General features: G+C 42.6%; 3 protein-coding genes across 5 annotated transcripts in view; 2 read left to right on the top strand and 1 right to left on the bottom strand.

The window, feature by feature from the left end:
• Window positions 1–1,832: 1,832 nt before the first annotated feature.
• qpct (glutaminyl-peptide cyclotransferase) lies at window positions 1,833–8,850 on the bottom strand. The gene is made up of 7 exons (XM_086182352.1): window positions 8,671–8,850; window positions 5,880–6,026; window positions 5,271–5,552; window positions 4,469–4,636; window positions 3,847–3,946; window positions 3,042–3,158; window positions 1,833–2,953 (listed from the first exon to the last, which is right to left on the bottom strand). Exons 1-7 carry the CDS (start codon window positions 8,779–8,781, stop codon window positions 2,772–2,774), a joined length of 1,107 nt encoding a protein of 368 aa, XP_086038478.1. The 5' UTR covers window positions 8,782–8,850; the 3' UTR covers window positions 1,833–2,771.
• A 384-nt stretch (window positions 8,851–9,234) lies between these two features.
• mocs3 (molybdenum cofactor synthesis 3) lies at window positions 9,235–16,922 on the top strand. The gene is made up of 13 exons (XM_086182015.1): window positions 9,235–9,445; window positions 10,141–10,273; window positions 10,347–10,439; window positions 10,923–11,043; window positions 11,725–11,799; window positions 11,954–12,071; window positions 12,154–12,262; window positions 12,364–12,426; window positions 13,222–13,385; window positions 13,506–13,553; window positions 14,145–14,241; window positions 14,360–14,467; window positions 15,990–16,922. The coding sequence occupies exons 1-13, from the start codon at window positions 9,266–9,268 to the stop codon at window positions 16,145–16,147; spliced, it is 1,467 nt and encodes a 488-aa protein (XP_086038141.1). The 5' UTR covers window positions 9,235–9,265; the 3' UTR covers window positions 16,148–16,922.
• A 91-nt stretch (window positions 16,923–17,013) lies between these two features.
• Window positions 17,014–23,420, top strand: part of prkd3 (protein kinase D3) — a 38,332-nt gene continuing 31,925 nt past the window's right edge. Inside the window, exons 1-2 of one of the 3 annotated variants that reach the window (XM_086182013.1) lie at window positions 17,014–17,822; window positions 18,613–19,255. In XM_086182013.1, coding sequence (XP_086038139.1) covers window positions 18,962–19,255 — 294 coding nt within the window. In that variant the 5' untranslated portion in view covers window positions 17,014–17,822; window positions 18,613–18,961. The remainder of the gene's footprint in view (window positions 17,823–18,612; window positions 19,256–23,420) is intronic. The other 2 variants (XM_086182011.1, XM_086182012.1) reach the window with 2 other exon arrangements.

The raw sequence follows: 23,420 nt of genomic DNA, 5'->3' as shown, positions 1-23,420 counted from the left end.
CAGCTTATTATCTAATTTTAAAAAAACGTGTACGAGGTTTGGTGAACGCAGCGCATGATGTAGGTAGTTTCTGTGTTCACCGCCCTCGTTTGAAACAGGAGGAATGAAGATCCCAAACAATATATTGTTGCAAAAAATGAATAATTCAAACGATGTACTATTAAAAATAAAGTAGAAATCAGTGCAACACTAAGATAGTGTAAACTAAACATTTTATTTGTCTTTATTATTGACACACCACACTGGCTTGCTAACATGGTATCGACAATTAGTAGGATGATAGTCGTATTTGTCATCATAGCTATTACAATATGCCATACTATAAAATCAGCAGGGCCGCAACTGCAAATGAATGACTCACTACTGCTCTCTGCTGGTGGAAGTCAGAAAAGATTCCCCGGTCCAGTGTAACGAAACTGGGCTGTGGGTTGGTCCCATCTATTGCCGAGAATAAATCAATAGATTCTTAAAATATATATTTCAATTTTAGAACAACAGTTTTGTAACGACTTTTGTGTTTTAGTTCAGATTCAAACCCCTTGAAATGGCTCTAAAGTGATTTATTATAATTAGTAGCATGAGTAGTAGTAGCAGTGGTAGTATTTTTGTTTATCTTATTTTTTTGAAGGCGCTCAAAGACACTTAACATTCATTACTAAAAAAACAGCCTGGCTAAAACAAACAAAGGCTAAAAGCAGGAAGTAATATGACAGAAGTAGTAATCATAAAGAATTCATACAAAAAGGCAACATCTAATTGCTTTCACTTTGACATGTGACTATATGTAACAGGAAGTAGATCAGGGGTGCTGAGAGCAGAGGTGGGTTTACTGTTTGACAGGTGGCTACGACAGATGAAAAAAAAAGCATGAAAATTCAAATTATTCAGGAAATAGTAGGTTGCGAAAAGAAGAACGTTTTTCAGTTGAAAAGGTTAAGGTTCCTGTATGGACGACTTGACATTTTGAAGTATTGAAACCAGTAGGTTTTTGCATTTATTCTGTTTTTAGGTTGTTCTTTTCCCCCCTCAATTGTCACAGAGAAGAACGACCAATTCTGGGCCGTGACAGACAGCCACCTTCACCAGCAGAGTTCCAGCCATTCCCCTCACTCCACTTCTATGCAGCTGGAAGCTCTTGTATACGCTGCACTGTAATCAGCTGTAGATTAAAGCTTGGCTGTTATTAAACCAGAGTACACATCAATTTGCTGTCATGAAAAACAAATACTGGAAAGTACAGTACTTTGTTACACAGAACAGAGTTTTGCTTCTTCTTGTTTGAGCTTGTTGTCTTCCCTACTGGTTGAACCCGATAGTATGAATATTTCCTCTGGTAATTACAGATATTTTCCCTCACTGTCTCTGAGACCAATGTTGGCAATGACTGACAGCTAAAATTCCTGTGGAAAGCTTTCACTGAAAATCTTTTTTAATTCAGTTAACACCTGTTAGGCAGAAAAAAAAGCAGCCCGCTGTCTGCTAAATGGTGAGGCATTGCATGTAGTGTATCTAACAATGAATGGAGGTGTGTTCAGTTCTCATGGGAGGGCGCTGGATTGAAGGGGATTTGGGTGGTGTGGAATTCAGGGGAGGTTCACCCTGATAGGATTAAGTGAATCATGGGATTGAGGTATGTGGTCTGCTGAGGAGGAGGAGAGGGTCTTCACTTCAGCACAGAAATACCCCGAGCACAAGATGCAAAACCGTGAGATGATGATTTAGTGCCGTTTAATTCTAAAATCGTAGAAGACACCTGAGCAGAGCTGACTGTCAGTCACAGCACCTAAAAACAAAGATTTTACAGATAAATAAACGCTGCATGATCTCCTTGTACTCTGAATCAACATTTATTCCAGACTTGTAATACAGGAAGTCCAGTTTTCCATTGTATATTATTCTGGGATCTACAGTAAGAGTGAGCTAATAATGTCACATAAACAAAGGCAGGCATATGAAACACACCAGTGTAGGAAGTTACCACTTCACAATTGGAGGTGACAGGATATGAAGGACTAAAGATGTTGTTTTAACACAAATAAATTGGACATGTTTGCTCTACAAACACTGAACAGATTCACAGAGGGAATGCCACATACCCTGTAACTAAAATATCACCATAAACCTTTCTCTTTATGATTGGTGAGCGTTCATGTGGGTGGCCATAGGCTACGTATTTATTATATAACATAACAGCGGAGGGATATTGGACTTGCAGTACATTGAATGTCTTTGAATGTTTCCTCAGCTTTGTAACGGCTTCAAATTAAAACTTCATATTTCTGTCTTTCCTTGAGATGCTCCTGAAAATTAGTATTAAAAGGCACACAACAAATATACTTATTTTCCCTTCTATCTAGAGCCGGACGAGAAGATAGATACCCCTCGCTCTTCTGTGGTCGCACATCAAAGACATGAGACCGTCTTACTGCTACGTAGCTTAGCACAATGACTGGTAGTGCATGGGCAAGCTAGCATACCTCCATCAAAAGTAGTCAAATACACTTTTTTCCAAAATGGTTTTTACCTTCAGAGAGTGAAAAGCAAAGTGAGGAAGAGAGTGTGTTACAGAAGATTTAGTCTCTCCTGGATCCACTGGGGAAGAAAATACATCCCATACACAATACCCACATATGCCAAAATAGATATACATGGAAATTCAAAACTGGAAATGAAGTTTTCCCAAAAGGGTTTAAGTTCAACCTTACATCGCATTCCATGAAGAAATACATATTTTTGGTATTTAAAGGGGAGAAGTGGAAATAGTGGAGGTTTTATGGGGCATTCTGTGGGTTTGAAGTGTTAGTAGGCCGGGCGTTGAGATACTCCAGAACAAACACCTGCAAGATCTTGTTGAGGTTCTGAATGGTGGAGTGATCCAGGTTCTCCTCGTTGTCATCAAACGTGTGCCACACATAGGGGAAGGGGGAGGGGATAAGGTGGAGGATACGGACACCTGAGGAGGAGCCAAAAGGACCAGAGTCACCCCACAGAGAACTGCGTGAAGTGTGTTTGAGGTGTCTGTGCCACGTGTGTGTGTGTACCTCTGCTTAGGAAGGGTATGTGATCGTCCTGGATTTGACCAACAGGCCGATCCGGCCAGAAATATTCGATGTCATCAGGATGGTTTACAAGCTGGTTCATAGAGTGAAGACGTGATTCTGAGAACACATGAGGAAGAGTACAGAGGAAACCAACTCAGTTAAAGCTCCTCTTAATCGTGCCTCTGCTACGTTAAATCAATCTAATCATAAACTAGTTACGCTTTTATTGATCAGATTTGATTGACAGTGCTAGCGACATATATAAATATATAAAAAAATTGTCATCACAACCTGGTTCAAACGTTAATAAATCCAGACTGGCATCCACTTTTTCAAACTGAGCCCTGCTCTACCTGCCATCCAAGCGAGTTGTGAGAAGAAAGCAAATAGAAAAATCTGTTATGATTGACATCTAAAAAAAAAACCTACAGAAACACTGTGTTCACATGGGGAAAGAAAACCTTTTTCTTACACGAAGTTTTCATGAAAAGCAAAAAAAAGGAAATGTAGCAGGCTGTTGCCTTATAGGTTTTCAGTCCCTTTCATGTTCCAGTCATTTAGGCTAAACACTAGTCGCACACATTCTTCCGCAACAGTTGCAAAGGAGATTGAGTGACGAATGCGATTACAATAATTTTAGCTGTCAGCATCGTGTGGAAACGTTGCTGACAGCGGAATGATGGTAACTGCATCGATGACTAATGTATTAACACATGATTAAGATGACTCACAAATGGTTTATGAATGTTTCACCAAAGCTACGAGACCTACATAACAGCCACAGGAGTATAATGTGATCATTCACCAATGTTCTGCAGTTGGGACAGCCACTGTGTTGTGCTGGGGAACTGGTTACCAAACCGTGGGCTAGGGGCCCCAATCAGGTCCAACAACACGAACAGATCCTGGAGGACAAGAGCCGCAGAGGTGTTAGCAATGCTGGTGAGAGAGACTTTCTCCGCTCTGGGAAGATAAATCCTGTTCCCACGACAGTCACACCCCCGAGAGTCTGTTTTGAGGTGTGACCGTGACATCATGTGTTCTATAATGGCTCGACATTCTGACATCACGCTATCTTTGCAGGACAGACAAAAGGTACTCATCGGTCTGTTCTTGTGCACGCACACACACGTGCACCATCCATTTAAATTCCCCATCTGCTGATAAGAGTTCTACTATCTCTCCCTGAGTAGAAACACAGAAACAGTCTTGTAAAACACTGTTAATGGTTAAGTGGCTTTAAATACACTATTTCAAAGATTCACCTCCATTGTTAAAGTCAGTTTTGCAAATGTGTGCAAGAGGAGCTCAGGTCTAAACAGATTGTTCTGAAATGGTTGTGGGCCAACCAAGAGATGATCTTGAGAGAGAGGTAAAGTGATTACACTAATCTCAGGAGGATTAGACAGAAAGTCAGAGTGATGTACAATGCCGTGCAGTAGATTGGTCTCTGTGGCTCCAGCAGGATGCGGGGTGGTCTCCATCTTCCGGGCCAGGTGGCGGGAACCATAGAGGGAGTCTGTAGGGGTCCACTGGACAAGGGCCTCCTCTCCGTCAAAGAAAAGCAACTGCAGGGTCAGGTTGGGGGTGGAGCTCTGTGGGGGGTATAGGAGTCAGCAGTTATAAACAGCAGTGCTTTGCTGCCCCCTTCAGGTTTTGAGATGACAGGACACAAAACAGCCAAGTTTTTTTTATTTTTTTTTATTTGTGAAACACTCAAATCAAAATTGAGTTCTGTAAAAGGTTCCCAAACACTGAGCTCATATGTGCTGTTACTAAGCTTGTGTGTCCTCCCCCATGGAGGACAGCTAATGTATTAGTATTCAAAGTGACTCCTATTCCCACAGTGACCTTTGTGACAGACAGCTGAGTGTGATAAACACGTCCCTGGGCTGATCTCTGGCTGTCACTGAACCTGTCACTGTCCACCCCACAGACACGGGTCAGAGCTCAACTGTGAAACAGGAAAAGGGCAAAAGAGCAGGCTACATGAATGCTAAGTGTGTGCTTTATGCATCATGCGTATGTGAATCAGTCCAACAGAGTTGGTGTAGATGTGTATGCTCATTTGTATCATTGTGTTTGAATTTATGAAAAGGAAGTCTAATTTACATAAGATGATAGATTTAGGATTTTTTTTTTTTTTTTTTTAGGATTGACGACAAAAAATAAAGGCCACCTGTCATCTACATACCAGAACCATTCATCTTTAACTCATTAACCTGCTACCTTTTGATTTTTCAGCTCCTCATCGAGGGCTCGTGCCAGCTCCAACATCATTGCACAGGGTACTGCAGAATCAGTGGCGCCCTGGAACTCCCTCCCGTGCCACTGTCGTGGGTAGTACTTGGAGTCGTAGTGACAGGCTAGGACCAGGCGGCGCTTGGCTAATGGGTTGACGGTGGCAATGAGGTTAGTAAAGGTCAGAGGGCCATAGGGTGTCTGTGACACAAACCTGTCCTCCGTCACCTCCCAGCCAGCTCCCAGAGAGCTCAGGGTTGTTTTAATGTGCTGAAGAAGATACACACACACACACACGCACGCCTTGTTAGTGAGTATTCAGTCCACCCCTCACCACATAATGACCAATGTCTGTAGCGGTTAAACCTGGGTGTAAAACGCCCAATGCAATTAGTTATATAAAATAGTGATGCAGGAGATAAATGAGTGTAAACCACCTCAGATGTGGATTCATGCCTTTTTTCAAAATGATGTCAGTTATCCACGAGATAGAATCCAGAAATGAGACGTTTCCTTGATATTTATGGTAGGTTTTGTGTATCTTGACCGCATATGAGGGGGTTCTGCTAGCCAGCATGTGTTAACCTGCCATCTCACCTGCTGCACAGCGTGGCTGCCTGTAGATCCTGGGTACCTGGTAACAAGCAGGGGCCTCAAGTCCCGCTGCCACATCTGCTCCAGGTCAGTGTGTGACAGGGCTGTGTGGATCTCATCAGGCGTGAGCGTGACAGCTTGGTGTTGGAACTGAACAAAATCAATGCAAAAACTATTGTTTCATTGATTTGGTTATATTGTCCTGTTATCAGCGGGTCACCTGCACAGCACACGGCATTTGTTTGACTAATATCATTAATATGTTAAGCGCTCAGAAATTAAGCAATTACTATGTAATCAAATCGCTCGCAGGCGCCAGAACATTGTGATCTAGTTAAATATGATCATAGAACAAAGAATATCATTCAGTGATATTTATTCCTATTACAGTCAAAGCACAATTTCAGAGCAGCTATTTCATAGGAGGAGAAGTTTACTTTGTACAAATGAATGAAGTAACAATGTGGATGACACATGGAACAGCTGAAAACATTTGTTGAGGCCTACATCCTGTGGAAAGAATAAAACTCCCTCTCTAATGATATCAGAGAAAAATGTCGTAACGTAACAGTTACTGTAAACAATGTCTTACGAAAAAAAGGTGCTAAATCATTTCAAATAATGACCCAGTAAAGTCCATCTTTACTGTATTGACTGAAACGTTCTGAGAATCTTTTGGGGATGTTTTTGAATATTTGGTCTATGATCACATGACCTTGTTTCAATCAACATTTAAAGAATGTTCCTGTCAAAAATATCACCTCACTGTTGCACGTTCAGAAAAAAAAAACGCTAGCTGAGATGCTACTTGAACATACCTCAGTTATTAAAGCCAATGTAACGCCTCCCCCGGGACCAACACAAGAGCCAATTAGAGGAGTGTGACGAGATACTGAATGAAAAAGGCTGACATACACACAGCTAGGTTTAGTAAAAGAGTGAGAGGAAAATGCTTGTTCAGACGACAAGAAACTACTGCAAAAACTCAACTGAACATGTCTGATGATTTTACGTGTTTGTTCTATGAGAGCTCAACGGCAATCGAGGGTTAAAAAAACATATTGATCATATGACCCAGTAACCTTTTCTTCATTTGGTCTCATAGTTCAACCTGCGATCGTCTGGGTAACAGACTGAGGCAACAGCAGAGGCAGAGCAGGGCTGAATATCAGACTAAAGCCAAAGCCAGGATGAGTTTTATGGCTGCAGCTCAGCCAGAATACTGGGATGAAAGAAAACTGGGGCCTATTAAATCTTTGCACTGTCTTCATGGATGTCAAAGAATACAATTTCAGTTGCTTGTACTTGGAAAAACACATCTCTGATTTACGTGAACGAAGCATGGAGACCCCTCAGGTCATCTGAGTCAGCTTTACTCAAAGGATCAGAACCGAATGAGGGGATCAAGCGTCCTGAATAGCCGAGGCTCTTTAAAACAGGCATATTTTAACTTTCCAGTAGCCTTCAACTGTGCATCTGCGTAGCTATGCTTTTTGCTATAATTGCGTCATTTATTTCAAGCATTTTTTTATTGTCGTTAAATGCACTGTAAATGTCATTGTAATGCTTTAAATCTGTTGTATTTTGCCCAGTGAAGCAGAGTGCCTTGAGTCTAAACAGTGCGATGTAAGTAATTTTGCCTTGCTAAAGAAATCCCTGAAACATCTTTGTTAATTTTTACAGATTTCAAAGACAACTTTTGTCTTTTTTCTACATTTAAAAAAAAAAAGAGAAAAAAAAATCAAATAATCCCATTTTAAAACCTCATACTAGAAACATCTTTTTGTCTAATTCAGTCATTTAGATGCTGCTCAGACCGACTGTGACGTATCAGCGGTAACATTTGTTCCCTCGCTTAATTTATACTTTCACCTCTTTATCGTCTCACTTGGCACATTCGCTGCATCCTGAGAGTGAACACATGGAAACAAATGCTGTTTGGCAGTATAAGTTAGACCCCTGCATCAGTCCTGTAATTAGAGTGGGACACACAGCTCAGGGTTTGGGCCTAATTATCTGAAAACACACTCATGTAGTCCTCTACACAGCTGGGGCTCACTGAACCTCAAATGGGGCTCCACTTAAGCTCTATAAATACCAAGACCTGCAATTGGAGGATCAATGATGATGACTGTGCTGCCATAGCAACCAGGCGGGGAGGAAAGGAAGAACATGAGGAGCATGACTGGATACTCAGGTGCATCTCAAGAGGATGATGCACTGAGGAAAAATGGAACACTGTACATAAATATCATAAACAAACATGCTCGCCAATTTATTAGATACACCTATATAATTAGTGCAGAAATACAAAATATGATAAGAATTCTATGTAAATATCAGTTGTTTTATATTGTACGGCCATTTTGGAGGCCTAATTAGAGGTGCAGGGAGCAGATTCATTAAGAACTGAACACACACAGCATAAATGAGAGCTGCTGTTTTATACTGCGATAGTGTTATCAGGTGTACCTTATAAATTGTAAGTGAGCGCCCCATGGCCCCCCCCCCCCAAAAAAATACACACACACACACACACACACACACACCATTTGAAATATTTCTCCAAGAAATATTTCTCTAAAATTGATAAGAAATAAGGCAAATGTGTTTTTAATAGAATTTCAAAGGAAAACAGGAACAGCAGGATTTCAACCAACAGTTACCCAGGGTGAAAAATAAAGAGACCAGGTTACCTATCAGGAACACAGAAACGGTTGTTGGAAGGGTTTCGCCCGCAGAGACGTTCTGACTCTACTGGGATGCTGAAATGTGAAAAGACCCTGTTAATTACCTTCTCTTGAGTCCAGGGAATTCCGTCGGTGCAGCGGAGGAACGTCAGCCAGATGTTCACGGTGTAGAATAAAAGAGGCGTGATGTGGGGATAGTGGACTCTCTCAGCCATGTTTTTTGTCGCTCTGCTCCACAATCTTGTCTCTGCTTTGCGAAAGCTTCAGATCATGTGAAAAGCAGGAGGGGAGGACCCGAGGCTCTCTGACCACACAAGCGCTCCTGTGTGTGTGCTTCCCCCCCCCCCCCCCAGCAACAAATACTTCACCCATAGGTTACCACATAAAGATTAAACCCTCCTCATCCTTAAAAATAAACCTTCTATGCCTTTTATTTTTAGTTTTGTAGGGCATACATAAAGCGTGTTTTTTTTTAACTTAATGCATTCAAAAAATACTTATTTATTTCTGTAACTTCAAAAAATAAAGGCAAAGAAAAAAAATAACGAACAAACATACGAGCGAACAGAAAGTTGAACGAGAAAAATGAAAAAAAAAACTTTCTGTGAAAGAAGGAAATAAAGAAAATGCGTACGTCACATACCACGTGGTATCGCTTTCGCGTGATGAACCCGGAAGTCCGCTCCGTGCTCACTCTGTATGTCAACATCTTCCCGTCTCACAGCAGCTAAACGCACGAGTGACATCAGAAATAGCTGCCAGAAGTTTTCTGGGTGCATGTCAGCAGCGATGGAGGAGGTGAGCTGCTTGAAGGCACAGCTACGAGAGAAGGACGAAGAAATAATTGCCCTGAGGAATAAATTAGCCCTGCTCGAAAAGGTAAAGTACGTCTCAATGAATGACGAACCGTTGTTTGGAAGCACTGGTAGGGCAAACTGCAGGCTGGAGTTTCCGCACTGGCCTCGGTTCCTATCCAGTATGAACCCAAGCTGTGCTACATAACGGTAGCCAGCTTTGCTAACTCTCATGACAGAATCATGTTTGTCCTACCAGTTAAACTGGACACGGACGAGTTAGAACCGTCCGTAGAAAATTAGAAGAGAAGAAGACGTGACGAAAGAGTTTGACATGGAGCCTTAAATGGATGTGCTGAGTCATAAGAGACCTAATAAATCACAGCACATGCAGTGTGATGGAGGCAGCAAACAGACCATGTGGATGCAGCAGAACATCAGAAGCATCAGTCTAGAGGTCAACTCGAGGGGAGTTAATGTGTATGTGGGATCACACCTCCTACTATTTAAAAAAATTAAAGCAAAAACCTGAATGAAAGCGTGTTGAACTTAAACAGAAACCCTATTCTTTTAAAGCAGTGCAATGATTTATAAATAAGCAGACAAGAAAAATGCTTCAAACTTCTGGAATCACCCCTAAACACTTCCTTACGTCATGCATACTGGCCGTTGGTGTACTGCATATGAAGAATAATGTGCTGAACGTACCCCTCTGTATTATAGTGCAGTAAAGCATCTATGCTGCTGTTCTTCAATAATGGCTCCTTGGTGTGATTACAGAAGCACGGCTCTGTACCGGAGCTACGCGATAGAGTGACACCTCTAACCCCTCTGGAAGTCAAACCAGCACTCAGCAATGAGGACATCATGCGCTACAGCAGACAGCTCCTCCTGCCTGAGCTGGGCGTAAAAGGTAGGGATCCATCTGATCTCCCGTTTTGATCCTGCCAGATGGAACCCAGTGGAATCAAGTATAATGCCTACAGGTCAGCTGAACTTATCCAGGACTTCAGTGCTGATTGTGGGCTGTGGAGGACTAGGCTGTCCCCTGGCACAGTATCTTGCAGCAGCAGGCATCGGTAGGTAACTTGCTGGTTTTATTCAAGCTAACTACACTATGAGCCTTAGACGACAGATGTCTTTGTATTCTCACGTTCAGCTGTAGTTGTTTGACTGACTGGAGAAGGGAGGAAAAGGTGTGGCGAAGTTTATGAATAGAGACTGTAATCATCAGCTGCCTGGTAAAGTGATGCTTCACCCAAAAAGTCCAAACACATGTCTCTATCAAGCAGGAGAGGAAAAACATATTTGAGAGCTCCAAACACTCGTTTCTGAGTACTTGAAAGGCATCATAAACTTTTTGGATGAAATGTCACTTTTTAGAGGCAGAGTCAGTCAAAGTGGTCAGCAGACAGAGTGTTTGAGGATTAAAGGTTAGCCAGTCATGCAAATTGATTTTGTGACTCTGCATCATGGATATGAGCGCTAATTAACATGGTTCACTGATGCCGTCAAGGTTTGACATTTCCACTGAAGCTGTGCTCATGTTTGTGTATGTCCAGGGCGCCTGGGTTTGCTGGACTATGACGAGGTGGAGCTCAGTAACCTGCACAGACAGGTGCTGCATGGGGAGGAGAACCAGGGTCAGGCCAAGGCTCTGTCTGCTGCCAATGCGGTCAAAAGGTTCTAAGCAGCGCCAGCATGCATTGCATGAAACATGAGGGTGTATAGAGTTACACTTAGTTTGGGACTACGTGCAGGTCAAAAGCACCTGTATTCTAACATCATTACAGAGCTTTGGTGAAATGTGTTCCTCTTCATTTTAGCCAGGAACTGATCTGAAATAGATGGTATCATTAGCAAATGCTCAAAATATTATACTTTTTGTATTTATATGCTTTCTGTGAGCTGTTTGGTCGTTGTGTAATGTATGCTGGCGCTTTCCAGTCTCACCACATGTTATATTTGGGCGTGCATTTCACTCCAGTCTGCAAATATTGTGTAAACATGTTATTTTAGAGGTGGCTTTTTTTGGTACTTTCCTTCTCAAGTGTGGTTAGCGTGCACATGGTAGCGCCACATGAGGGCGCCGTTTCACTGACGTGTAGCGTGGCGACGCTGTGGCACTCATGCTCTAATTCCCTCTTTTTATGAACTGTTTATAAAAGAATGATTTGCTGCATGTCCAACACAACTTGACATGAATAAAAGAATGGCTTACACCTCGGATGATAGAGGCAGAGCAGTGACAAGAGGTGGATAGAAACACTGACGTGCTCGTTTTAAAGCTGCTGATTGTGTAGTAACAAGTACAAGTATCAAGCTTTCAACTTGATAGGTTTGAATCTGACTTAATGTCCGCAGGTTGAACTCAAGAGTCGAGTGTATTCCCTACCGCCTGCAGCTTTCGCCGGAGAACGCGTTGCAAATCATTCAACAGTATCCTGCTGCAAATCCCTCATCTGTTACACAGACCTACTAATTCTTTGTCATGAATCCATCTTCCATTCATCAAGTCATTTTGATGACTTATTACTTTGAAGAAAAGAAACGCTTCAGTTTGGAATACTTACCTTGACTTCTCCGACCTTATATATGACATTGTGGCGGATTGTTCAGACAACGTCCCCACCCGCTATCTAGTGAACGACACCTGCGTGCTCAGCGGGAAGCCTCTCGTGTCAGCTAGTGCTCTGCGAATGGAAGGGCAGGTAAGTTATTCCTCATTGTTTTGTATTCCGGAATTACTAGCGTTAAAACCTTTTTGGTCTGAGTGTAAATGCGTGTGTGTAGCTGACAGTGTACAACTACCGTGGAGGTCCTTGCTACAGATGTCTATACCCTCTGCCCCCACCTCCAGAGACAGTGACTAACTGTTCTGATGGAGGCGTGTTAGGAGTGGGTAAGTTCTCATTTCTACTTTCCCAGAGGTCATAAACTGTGTACTGGGTCTCCAGTCTACAGAGTCTGTGTAAGTGTTGTAAATGTTCTACTTATCTTTAGTTCCAGGGATAATGGGCTGCTTTCAAGCATTGGAAGTCCTCAAGATTGCCTCTGGACAAGGCTGTATCTTTTGCTTTTCCATCCCAAACATTAATTTGCTGTACATTTGAACTCTCTACGTAGTCATCTGGGTAGACAAACACCTTTGCTGAAAGGTTTGCATTGAGCCACAGCTAGAAGTGGGAAGGGGTTGCGTGCTTGTCTGCTTAAAAAAGACAAATGAGGCAGTGAATTCTTCACTCAAAACAGTCCCATGATGCTCATCCTAATATGCAGCAGACTCATCAGAGGACAGACTTGGCAGCACAGTACGGTTAGTATGTGCCAGTGACTCACTGATAGTAGCTACAGACTCTTATAGCCTGTAGCGGTGGTTCCCAAACTTTTCCTGCACCCACTGAAACATTCAGCCTTCTGCTGTGTACTCACCGTACCTCCACCTGTGGCTAGGCTAGCACTGCACACATCCTGGAGCAGATGCTTTTGACAGTCAGGACTCTGTCTTCAGCTAATGTACTGCATCCAATGGCAGTTTCAGCTGTTCCCATGGGTGTTGGGCGAGATCATTTCAACCATTTATCCATAATTGAGCAAGATAGGCAAAATATTGGGGGCTAAAAGGGCCTCATTTTTTCAGACTTTGGAGAAAATGCATATGCAGAAGACCGGCATACAGCCCAGATAAGAGTGAGGACTTATCGAAGGAAGCAGGGCTTCATAGAATGGGGGGCGGGAAAAACACAACACTGGTTTATCTTTGATGTTGGATTTTTGAGAATTTTATGGTGTAACCCTCTGACACAACCCCTATTGGATACTTCTTTCTTAATGAGTGTTTTGCTTGACTGGACATGCTAGCATCATGTGGCCAGCAGCTGGTGTTGTTTGACGCTCACAGTGCAAGATTCAGGTCCATCAGGTTGCGCCCCAAGCAGGCTGGATGTGCAGTGTGTGGAGAAAAGCCCAGTGTGACCCAGCTGGTGGACTATGAGGCCTTCTGTGGGTCCGCTGCAACGGATAAGGTTGGTCACAAGAGTAGAAGCTTGATATTGTGGATCTGTGGTGAATACATGTCATGCACTACAACTGTCGCCCACCCATCATAAGTAAACTGTCTCATTACCTAGTTTTCCTCGTTTCAGTGCCGCAGACTCAACCTCCTCCCCAGGGATCAGAGGATCACAGTAAAGGTGGGGGGAAACGTGCACTCTAGAACAGTTGGCCATCGCATGCCTCCCTGCATTTAGTGCCTTTTATTGTATGATTACTCACACACACACACCCCCCCCCCCCTCAGTTTTCATGTGCATTCATAAACTGATTACATCTCAGTGCTGACCCAACCCCAAATGGGAAATGCCTTGAAATGTGCCTGTAGATTTTCCATGGAAAAGAATAACATGTTCTGTTTGGCACCGAGAGCAGAGGTGGTGGATTGTATCTGTTTACATTTCTGCAGGATTGGTGCTTTCAAACTCGCTGAGTCATTAAGCACGGAGATGGGGATCATGATTGATTGGGCTGTAATAGAGATTGTGCTACGGGCTCCAATTAGAAACAGTTTTGTTTCCTGTGATTTCAGGGGGGAAAAAAATTACATTACCCTGCAAATCCAAATCCGATGAATACTTCTTTCAACATTTTGCTGAGTCATTTAGGTTTCCCCAGTTAACTGCTGAGATATAAATCAGTTTTCTTTGCCAAAAAATGAAGCCAAGCCTTTCTCAATTATAAAACTAATAGTATGTGTGCATTAAGGACTGTTTTTTATGTAATTCCAGGATTACAAATCTATAGCGGACAATGCAGAACCTCATCTTCTTTTAGATGTGCGCCCTCTTGTGGAAGTGGACATTTGCGTCTTACCTACATCTCTCAGTATCCTTTGGGTGACAGAGACGCAGAATCAGTCTCACAGTGACAGAAATACATATACTTACTCTCTAATAATATGTTTCTTGTTTCTTCGTGATAAAGCTCCTTACATTGTCCCCAGATATCCCACTCTCAAGTTTAGAGGAGAGGAACAGTGAGCATATGGGACTGCTCCAGGAGAGAATCAGCCAATTGAAGGAGCAGATGGCAGGTGACTGCCGGCCGCCAGGTAACATGTCAAAACAGCATTTCGGCCTGTACATGTTGTTTGAAATGAACAGACATGCTGTACATATTCACAGACCACTGTGTAGTCTCATACTGCCAGGCTGGCGGCTTATTTTGGACATCTAGTAAGGTTGTAATGGGGTTGCTAGGTGACCCCTTTTCCAAAACAAGCATGGCCACCCTGAGCAGCTGGCCGGCTGTACAGGAATCAATATTAAAACTGTTATTTTGGGGCTATCCTGTGTATTCACGGTCTTTTGTGGTTTCTTTATCAATGACCTAAATTTAGAACTTATCAGTCTACTCCATAATCAATTCTTTCATGCTCAGTATTTATGAACTGTTCTTTTTTTGTGTCGGATTAAATATTTGTACCATTCAAACTGTCAAGGGCATCTTTTTGGCCCTTGGGGTTCAAGGGTTTTAAAGGAGCAGTGTTAAGTTGCAGGTTTCAGCCTTCACTTCACCCCTCCCTCAGTAGAATCTGTTACCCCTTTTACACGTTGTCTTTAGGGTGGGAATGATGCACTGCGGTTTTGCCTCTCTATTTGTATGAAAGGACACTGAGGCAGAATGCGGGAACAGCGAAAATTGGAACAGCTCTTACAAAATACAGTCGCTATGGAGATGACACATCACCTGCCTGTTACGGAACACCGGAACCCAATTCGCATGCTGTTTTGGGATTTCACCGGTGTTACATGGTTTTGTATGAACAATCAAAGCATCATAAGGGTGAAGTCGGTTTTATGGCACCAGTACGCGCCTCTGTAAAAGTGACGTACGGTGGCCGACAGGACGATTCAGATATTCCCGCACATTAGTCACAATTGAGATTCTCAAACTCAAAAAAATGTCAGCCAGAACAATCCGCAGACTCATTCCTAATCCAAAAAACACAATTGTCCTGTACAATTGCTCAGACACAAAAAAAGAGGAAAAAAGAAGAGGAGCAGGGGTTTACCTCTCGAAGGATGTAGTGTTTCCATCTGACCTCTCTTTCCTCATCGGCCATGGCTGAAATAACGATTGCTGCTGTTGTACCTGTGGAATACATCAAAAAAACCAAACACCGCCCATGTCTGGGTTCATAACGTCATCCAGAGTTGCTGTGTTAGTTTCATGGCTGTCTCCAGGAACTGCATCTAAATGACTGCTGCTTTCAACTTAGTTTGCTCTGACTTAATTGCAATAAATGAATCAACTACAGATGAAATAACCACATCTGGATGAGGACTTGTTTAACTTATCCGTTCATGCGTTGTCCGCTCAGACTGTAAGTTGACAGGCAACTGTTAAAATGCATGTTTTCTGAATGAAAACAGTAAATCGAGGATATTGGCCATGATGATAATCATAATGGGGGGGGGGGGGACACGGCTTGCATCTCATTTCCTCTACATCCCACACGCTGCTTCATGAACTCCTTTAATGTGCTGCATGAATGTATTAATTTAAATCTAAATGATACTTAGTCTACAGAATCCACAATTGTCACCATGTCTCCTTGTGGTTTCCTCTAGTATATGTGATTTGCAAGCTGGGCAATGACTCGCAGAAAGCTGCGCAGGTTCTGGAAAAGATGAGTGGATCAGAAGTGGACTCCATCACAGTGAAAGACATCAGTGGAGGCCTGATGGCTTGGTCGCAGAGGATAGACCCAACATTTCCGCAGTATTAGTGTGTTCGACATTGACTTTCTACGAATAAAACTTGAATTCTGTTTTTAGGCTTAGATTCTTTATTCTTCATTGTGCTGTTCGGTGACTTGTCTTTACTGTCACAAGTTCAAGTGAAAAAATATCAAGTGTGTCTAACCATTCCTGTTATTTTGTTGGGTAATATTCTGTGTATGTGCTATACTTTGATGAATGTAAGCTCAGTTAGAGAACTTGCAGTTATCCTCACACAATCGGCTCGCTCGTCCTGTTTTATATCTGTCTATTGTAGTTGTTGAGATCGTAGAAAAGACATCTTCATAGCTTTAAGGAATACGAATTTTGGGGGAAACACGCTAATTTGTCATCCTCCGCAGAGTGAGACAAAAACAGACTGTGCACATTATTGAGTCGAGTTCAAATGGATGCTGGTTAGCTTAGCATCATGAATGGTAGTGGATAGGCTGTGTAGCATAGCTAAGACAAATCCAACAGTGAACACATTTCTCCAAAATGATTTCTGCATGCATCAATTGAACAAGGACTGTGTAAAAACATTACTGTAATATTAGAAAACAGATAGCTGGAACTACTTTTCTGACTGGGTGCAGTGATTTGACGCAACGTCTCAAAACTTTGGCTAAAAAGAACAAAGTGCACATTGACTACTAGTAGAGCGACTGAGGATGATTACTTTAAGACAAGCAAAGATCCTTAACCTATGGATCTGTTCTGATCAGGAGGGACAACAGCTTTTAGAAGCCTTGGAGAGATGCTAACTTGCCCCTTGACTACCATTCACTGTGCTAAGCTAACTAGCAGCCAGCTGGTGTCTGTTGGTTTCAGCTCTTAAGTACATGCACAGAAGAAAAAGAAAAAAAAAAAGCAGGGTATTTATCATCTTGTCTGGTTCTAAAACTGCAAACGTGTCCTTCCCAAAAAGTTTTTTACGTTCCTTTTAAAAGTTAAATTGTCCATGTCAGGGGTCCTCCAGACGACATAATGGGGCACAAACCGTATTTTCACAACACAGTAGAGAAATAGTGTAATAAAAAGCCTCGTGTGTGTCACAGTGTCATAAATTAACTTTACAGGAGCCACTGTGGAGCCCTTCAATGGCCCCTGACTACTCCAGTACTCCCCTTTGGACAAAAGTTTGTCACAAACCGGTACGGGTTGTGTAAAATAAAGTTGTTGTTTTTTTTTTTTCCCTCCCCTTTTGGCACGACCAAGTTGAAATAACGGAAAAGGTTTGCACACGCGCAGTGGGTTGAGCTCAGCCGGAGGCGCCATTGCTTTGGAGGAGTGTAGTTCAAGTTGTGCTCCCTACACATGGAGAGTCAGTTATGCGGAGATAATAGAAAGACTCCAAGCCCCGACGGCGGTAGCTGCTCTTTTTTTTTCTCCCCCCGTCGAGCAGGGGGAGTAGTCACAGCTGGAAGGATAATAAGATGCGCATGAATTTACAAACTGAAATAAGATAAGAGAACATAAATGGACGACTCGCTTACTTTCAGGACGCTTGGGTGTAAAACTAAGTGTGTGTTCTATATGTAGGCTGCGCTTTTGTTTGTGACTTTTTCCTCAGAAATAAATAAATAAATAAATTGAGAGTCCGCTTTCCTCAGTTGATGGAGTTACAAAGTTTCTTCGGTCCACTCACAATGGAAAGAAATGCGCCCTTCGCTGACTGTGAAGGTAAAGTATCACTTCCACAAACACTCAAGGCGACGTTTGGTTCTCAAACTTGCTTTTAATCGCAACTCCAGCGCTGTTGGGTCGCAAATGGACGTGTAAATTCAGGTCTTGTATAACTTGTTTTGCTCGTATCTTCGAGTCTCGGCTCGGGTTTGCGCTCTGCCAGCGAGCCCAACGAAAGTGGGAGGGGTGCAGATGTTCAGGAGCTCCGCTGCCAGATGTTTGTGCAGTTTGAATTCTTGTAAACAGAGAAATTATATGCTTTAGCAACTTTAACGCGTATTTTATTGCGTCCCAGGCGGGCACTACGGCCTATTTGTGCTGCGGAGAAAATCCCAAGTCCCTCTTAGATGAGGTAAAAGTCGGTGTTGAAGTTACAACTAATGATTATTCATCTCGGAGTTGAAGTTGTGGCTTCGTAAGCGCCTTGGAAGTGTTTAGATGAATTTTTGGAAGTGGAGCGGATAAAAACAACGAAAGCTACATGAAAAAGAAGAAGAGAGAAGAAGATTTATATTCAGGTTTTGAGAAAGTTTCTTCCTTTTGCCTCGGGATATAAACAAGCAGGGAAATTATTTTTTTTATGAGTTCCAAATGACTTTGAAGCAACTCAGTGCGAACGATATGAATGAAATAAAAGTGTGTACTGAATTATTGTTATGTGCTTTTACTTTACTGCATTCAGACAGGTAATTGCTTGGTAATTGTAAATATAGCTCCGTGTGTGTGTGTGTGTGTGTGTGTGTGTGTGTGTGTGTGTGTGTGTGTGTGTGTGTGTTCATGGTGACAGGCTTCCTGTGGTCAGAGTGGATTACTGACTTCAGTAAGGATGAGGAGCACCAATCCAGGATATGAAGTTTGCTGCAGGGCTGTTACTGCAGGAGTCTGCGGATTGTTCTGAGACTTTTTCTCAAACACCTGCCCGTCTCGTGAATGAGTGTGTGGTGTGTGAGCTCAGGTGGGCAGATTGGCTGTTACCCTCTTATTGTGACAAACAATGTCACACTGATGATAGACATTCAGTGCTGACTCACTACGCCTGATGAGGACCAAAGATATTCCCTACCAATCATCGACCCGCACTCCTCACTGAACTCCCCACTCTTCAAGCTCTTCGCGTCACCATTGGAAGAAACCCAATGTCTGCCTCCTCTCCCCCGTCCTTACCTCGAACCTTCCTCCACTCTCTCTATCCGCACCACCCGTCCTTGCCATCTGGCCCGTCCCCATCGCCCAGCCCGCCTGGACCGCTCTACACGCGGCTGTCCAACGGTAGTCACAGCGCCCCCAGCCCCACCAACTCCCGCAGCTCCTTCCATGGGGTCTCCTTCCTGCTGCAGATTGGACTGACCAGAGAGACGGTGAACCTGGAGGCCAGCGACCTGTCTCTGTCCGCTGTCAAGGACCTGGTGTGCTCCATAGTGGACCAGAAGGTAAGGATCTCATCAGATGAGAAGTTTTTTCCTATCATATGCAACATCCCTCATCAAACGGATCCCCTGCAAATGTTTGGGAAACTAAATCAGCCCCTGAAGGCAGGCGAGGGCTAATGTGATGCACCAACATGTGTTTTGCCATTTTCTACCACATTCATCTGTTTAGGTTATTGCTTTCCAAAGCAGACATCTGGGCCGTGCGCCCTGAAATGAGTCAAACACCGCAGAAGCATGCACACAACAGTAGTGATGCTCCTCCAGTTACAGGACGAAGCCTGGCACCGACAGTTATTTAGATTGTGGTGTAATGTTGCTGGACCTACATGATGCAGGCGTACGCATCACACAGAACTAATCTGCGTTTTTCCTCCGCCCAGAATCAGCCTCAGCTTGGGAAGGGCCTTTAAACAAGGACAGGCTGTGTTATTGATCAGTATTTGACTCTGTGAGACGATCAGAAGTGCATATAATCCAGAGATACTGAGACACAAACATTCTACAGTACGGTAATGAAAATGACCAACATCATGTTTGTCTACAATCAAACAAAGTTGGTGTCACCCACAACACTTGCTCTTTAATACTTTCCCTTTTAATAGTTCAGCATTTCCACAGTGCAGAGCAGTCCGTGTCAGAGAACCATGAAGCTGAACACTTTGTGTTGAAAGCCTTGTATCTGTGTGTGTGTGTGTGTGTGTTTTTTTTTTGAATGTGTAAAATCTGAATTAGTGTATAAAAAAAAACCCCAAAACAATTATATTTTTCTTGGGATTTCAAATAGGCAACAACCTACAGTGTGTCAATATTCATCATACTGGTACAATAGCATTTCCCACAGAAGGAGAATTCGCTTCTGGTGGTCGATGGCCCAGATGGCGTTTGGGGTGCTGAAACTGACAAATTATGTCAATTCCACTTGCGTTTTTTTTTTTTTTTTTTTTAAAGAATGGCATGAAATGCAGTACACAAACTGTTAGGATGCGGCTTTTTATGGCACATAAGGCAGTTTTAGGAAAATACTACGTATTAAGTCTGATTACAACCAGTGAAAGAGGCTCTTTATATGCTCATGGACTGGCAGGTTCCACACCGCCCAGTTCACCAAGAATGACTGCACGACGAAAACCCAATTTTTGGGAACGATAAACTGCGCAGATGGTTTTTATGTGGTGATTGTCTCGGTCAGACAAATAAAACTTGTTCATTGCACTACCGCAAATACCGTGTACGATAAAAAACACTCATGTGATCGGCAGTATTCGATAAATCTGCTCATTAAGGAACTAAATACGTAGCGCAAATGGGAATTATTCATTACATGTTATGATGTAATTTTTAAATATACAGGTTCAATAAACATATGTCAGGGTTGCAGGCCTCCTACTTGGTTATGGAGTGATTGTCCTCTATGAGTACATGCTTGTGTACTTCATTCAGCAGCTGTGTGGGATTAATGGTGTCCAGATCCGGCTGGAATAATGAAATGGCAGTGCATCCACAGTGTTTTTTTAACCTTTTTTTTTTTTTTTTTTTTTTTTTCTAATGATGATTACTCCATTTGTGTTTGTAATTATCACTGACTGCATAAAAGGTGGGCGATTAAAAAGAGCACTTTCATCTGCTGGTAGGATCTGAACCTTGGGGAGGTCAGCGCCAGACTGATGATGATGTTTTTGAATAAATGTAAGGAGAAGAGCATGCGGGACAAACTTGTGATGAACACAGTAGAAGACAGTGAAGGAGCTCTGTGTAGAGCCTGTGTCCTCTGCTTCCATGTTGTCCAAGTTGACATTCCAGAGGAGCAGGGTAATGTTGTTGTTCTTTACGAGGTCTGCTGATTCTCACTAGCTAGTTATGAACAGTTCTGGTCTGCAGAGCAGAAAATCTCATCACTGCACATATTTACATGGATCCTGTAACCTATTGGCATAGTTACAAAAATCTGTAACAAGAAAAGTGTGGGAAATGTGATGCTTTGAAGAAAATCCTTCAAAGAAAAATCAATTATAATCTGCGGAGATAAGGTCAGGGCCACCTTTTCGCTTTAATGGAGTTTTATTGTTGTATCACATGCATTCATTTAAAGATGCCATGCACATTAATATGATATGGCAGGAAATCTAATTTATTGCCAGCAATCATAAAAGTCTCTGTATACAGTACACTTCTGAACATATTGTACATCCTTTACAATATAATGTACTTTATGTAATTGCTACACAACATGTCAAGCCCTTTCACTCGTATCATTATGCATTTCTTCTACTAAACATTCCCAAATGCAGTGGACTGCCTCGCTATTTCATGAAAACCAGCCATATGGCTTTGATATCAATGGAAAATATGACTGCAGGCCCTTAGCACTCCACTACATCCCTTCCTCACTCCTGGCTCTAAAATATGCACGACAATCCCCAGCCTTTTACAGTTCGCTCATCCGGGCCAACTGTTTCAGCTGAGGATCTCTGACCCGACCACTGGCGTTGACAGTTGTCCTAGGATCTCCCTAGTCAGCAGAACCTCAGGTGTCTGTCAGCAGTGGCGAGACAGGAAGGACTTTTAGACTTTATGTGGTAATATCTGGACAGAGATATTCTGGATGGAATTGACCCCCCCCCCCCCCCCCCCCCCCTCTCAATCCCACCTTCGTGCTGCTGTTTCCTCCGCTGGGAGCTGGCCTGCTTCACTAAGTGACTCACCATTCAGTCATGCAACAAACATAAATTATTATCCCAACTTAAATCTGTCTATTCAGTGTTCTGTTTTCTGCTGTGTCAGCTGTTTTCCAACTTTCAGAGTAGGATTTAGTGATATGTGCATGTCCTCTTTGTATCTATAATGAACCATAAAACTGTTCAACCACATTTACATCGCAAGTGCTGTGGCATTTTGGATCATTCTGCAGGCTCCCTGTGTCAGTGCGCTTTGATCTCTTTTTTTTTTATGACTCCAAGAAGAACCCATTTAATTATTGTGCAGATCCAGGATCTTTTTTTTTATTATTATTCTTTAAACTTACAGAAAGGGCAATTTGTGACATTTTAATTAATTTCTCAGGAAATCCGGGCATATTTACAGTGTAATATGGACAAAGGATTTAGTGTAGATCCTGATAAACATTTATTTAAGAGTGGACTATTGGCTTTGGCAGAGATCTGCGCTGTCCGAGCGCCCCTCTAGTTGACCTATTGGATTAGAAAGATTCACACTGATAAACATGAACCTTATTTAGGCTGTCTGTATCTGCAGTCTCGCTCTTGTCAGTGTCTCCACCAAGAGTGTGATCATACTTAGAGGCAGCTGGATGTTAAGAGGGGGTTTTGAGTTGCATCATTTTTTTGGCGCCTATTCCTTAACTCTATCCCAACTATAAGAGGTGGGATAGTAAAGTTCTCACCGTCGCTCATAAATCGTCTGTGTTTTTCCGAGATAACGGGCGGCAACGTCGCGGCAAATGAGCAGCAATTTTTTGAGCTGTTGTGTTTAAAATGCTTGTTCCTGGCAGAGGAATTACTCCTATAAGTCTGTCTGCTATAGCAGATGCACTCAGGATGTGGTTGACAGCTGGGAAATTTCCAGATGTTTTTTTTCACGCTCTCATTTACTGTATATAACATGTCATGGCTTCAAGGTTGACATTTCATATCTTTCCTGTGCCATTCCAGTGCTGAATCAGTCCCATTGTTTGATGGGGAGTCATGCAGTCCATTATTATAACTGTGTATTGTATAGATTTTGTACGATTGAATCCTCTTCCTCTTCATGACTCAACCCCATGACTTGGCAGGCATCCACAGAACATATTTGCCTTCTCTCTTTTCTCTGCTGATCTAAAGTTGGTTTTGATAGTAGCGGTTTGGGCCACATTCACTTTGGTGGGTAAGGTCAACCTTAGTCCAGGGCAACCTGATCCTAATATGTACAGTCTTGGTATCTTCTAGCAGCTACTGAGGTTACTGCTGCTATTACGACTGTTTTCACTTGGCCCTGCAGCGGCGTCCGTCTTACATCTGCGCCTCTCATACAGGCAGTGAGTTGTTCTTTTGAATTTTGCCAACAGTACCTATGTACTTTTAACTAATATGTAAAGAATATGGGCTGAATGTCAGTTTCTGCATTAGCCTCTTTTGGAAATGGGTTCTCGTTGGCTCAAAGTTCTATC

Source organism: Aulostomus chinensis, chromosome 17, assembly GCF_037954235.1.
Source record: "Aulostomus chinensis isolate RoL2024-O1b breed Wild chromosome 17, RoL_Achi_v1.0, whole genome shotgun sequence".
In the NCBI taxonomy this organism is placed as follows: Eukaryota; Metazoa; Chordata; class Actinopteri; order Syngnathiformes; family Aulostomidae; genus Aulostomus; species Aulostomus chinensis.
Note: the sequence above shows the minus strand (reverse complement) of the source record. Positions and strands in the feature narration are given on the sequence as shown.

Coding starts and splice junctions, on each gene's coding strand:
- qpct (XM_086182352.1), bottom strand. CDS start 8,781: ATGGCTGAGAGAGTCCACTATCCCCACATCACGCCTCTTTTATTCTAC. Junction 5,553..5,879: donor GCAGCCACGCTGTGCAGCAG/GTGAGATGGCAG, acceptor TATCTTCTTCAG/CACATTAAAACAACCCTGAG. Junction 3,947..4,468: donor CCAATCTACTGCACGGCATT/GTACATCACTCT, acceptor CTTGTCCTCCAG/GATCTGTTCGTGTTGTTGGA.
- mocs3 (XM_086182015.1), top strand. CDS start 9,266: ATGTCAACATCTTCCCGTCTCACAGCAGCTAAACGCACGAGTGACATC. Junction 9,446..10,140: donor AATTAGCCCTGCTCGAAAAG/GTAAAGTACGTC, acceptor GTGTGATTACAG/AAGCACGGCTCTGTACCGGA. Junction 14,242..14,359: donor CGTCTTACCTACATCTCTCA/GTATCCTTTGGG, acceptor CATTGTCCCCAG/ATATCCCACTCTCAAGTTTA.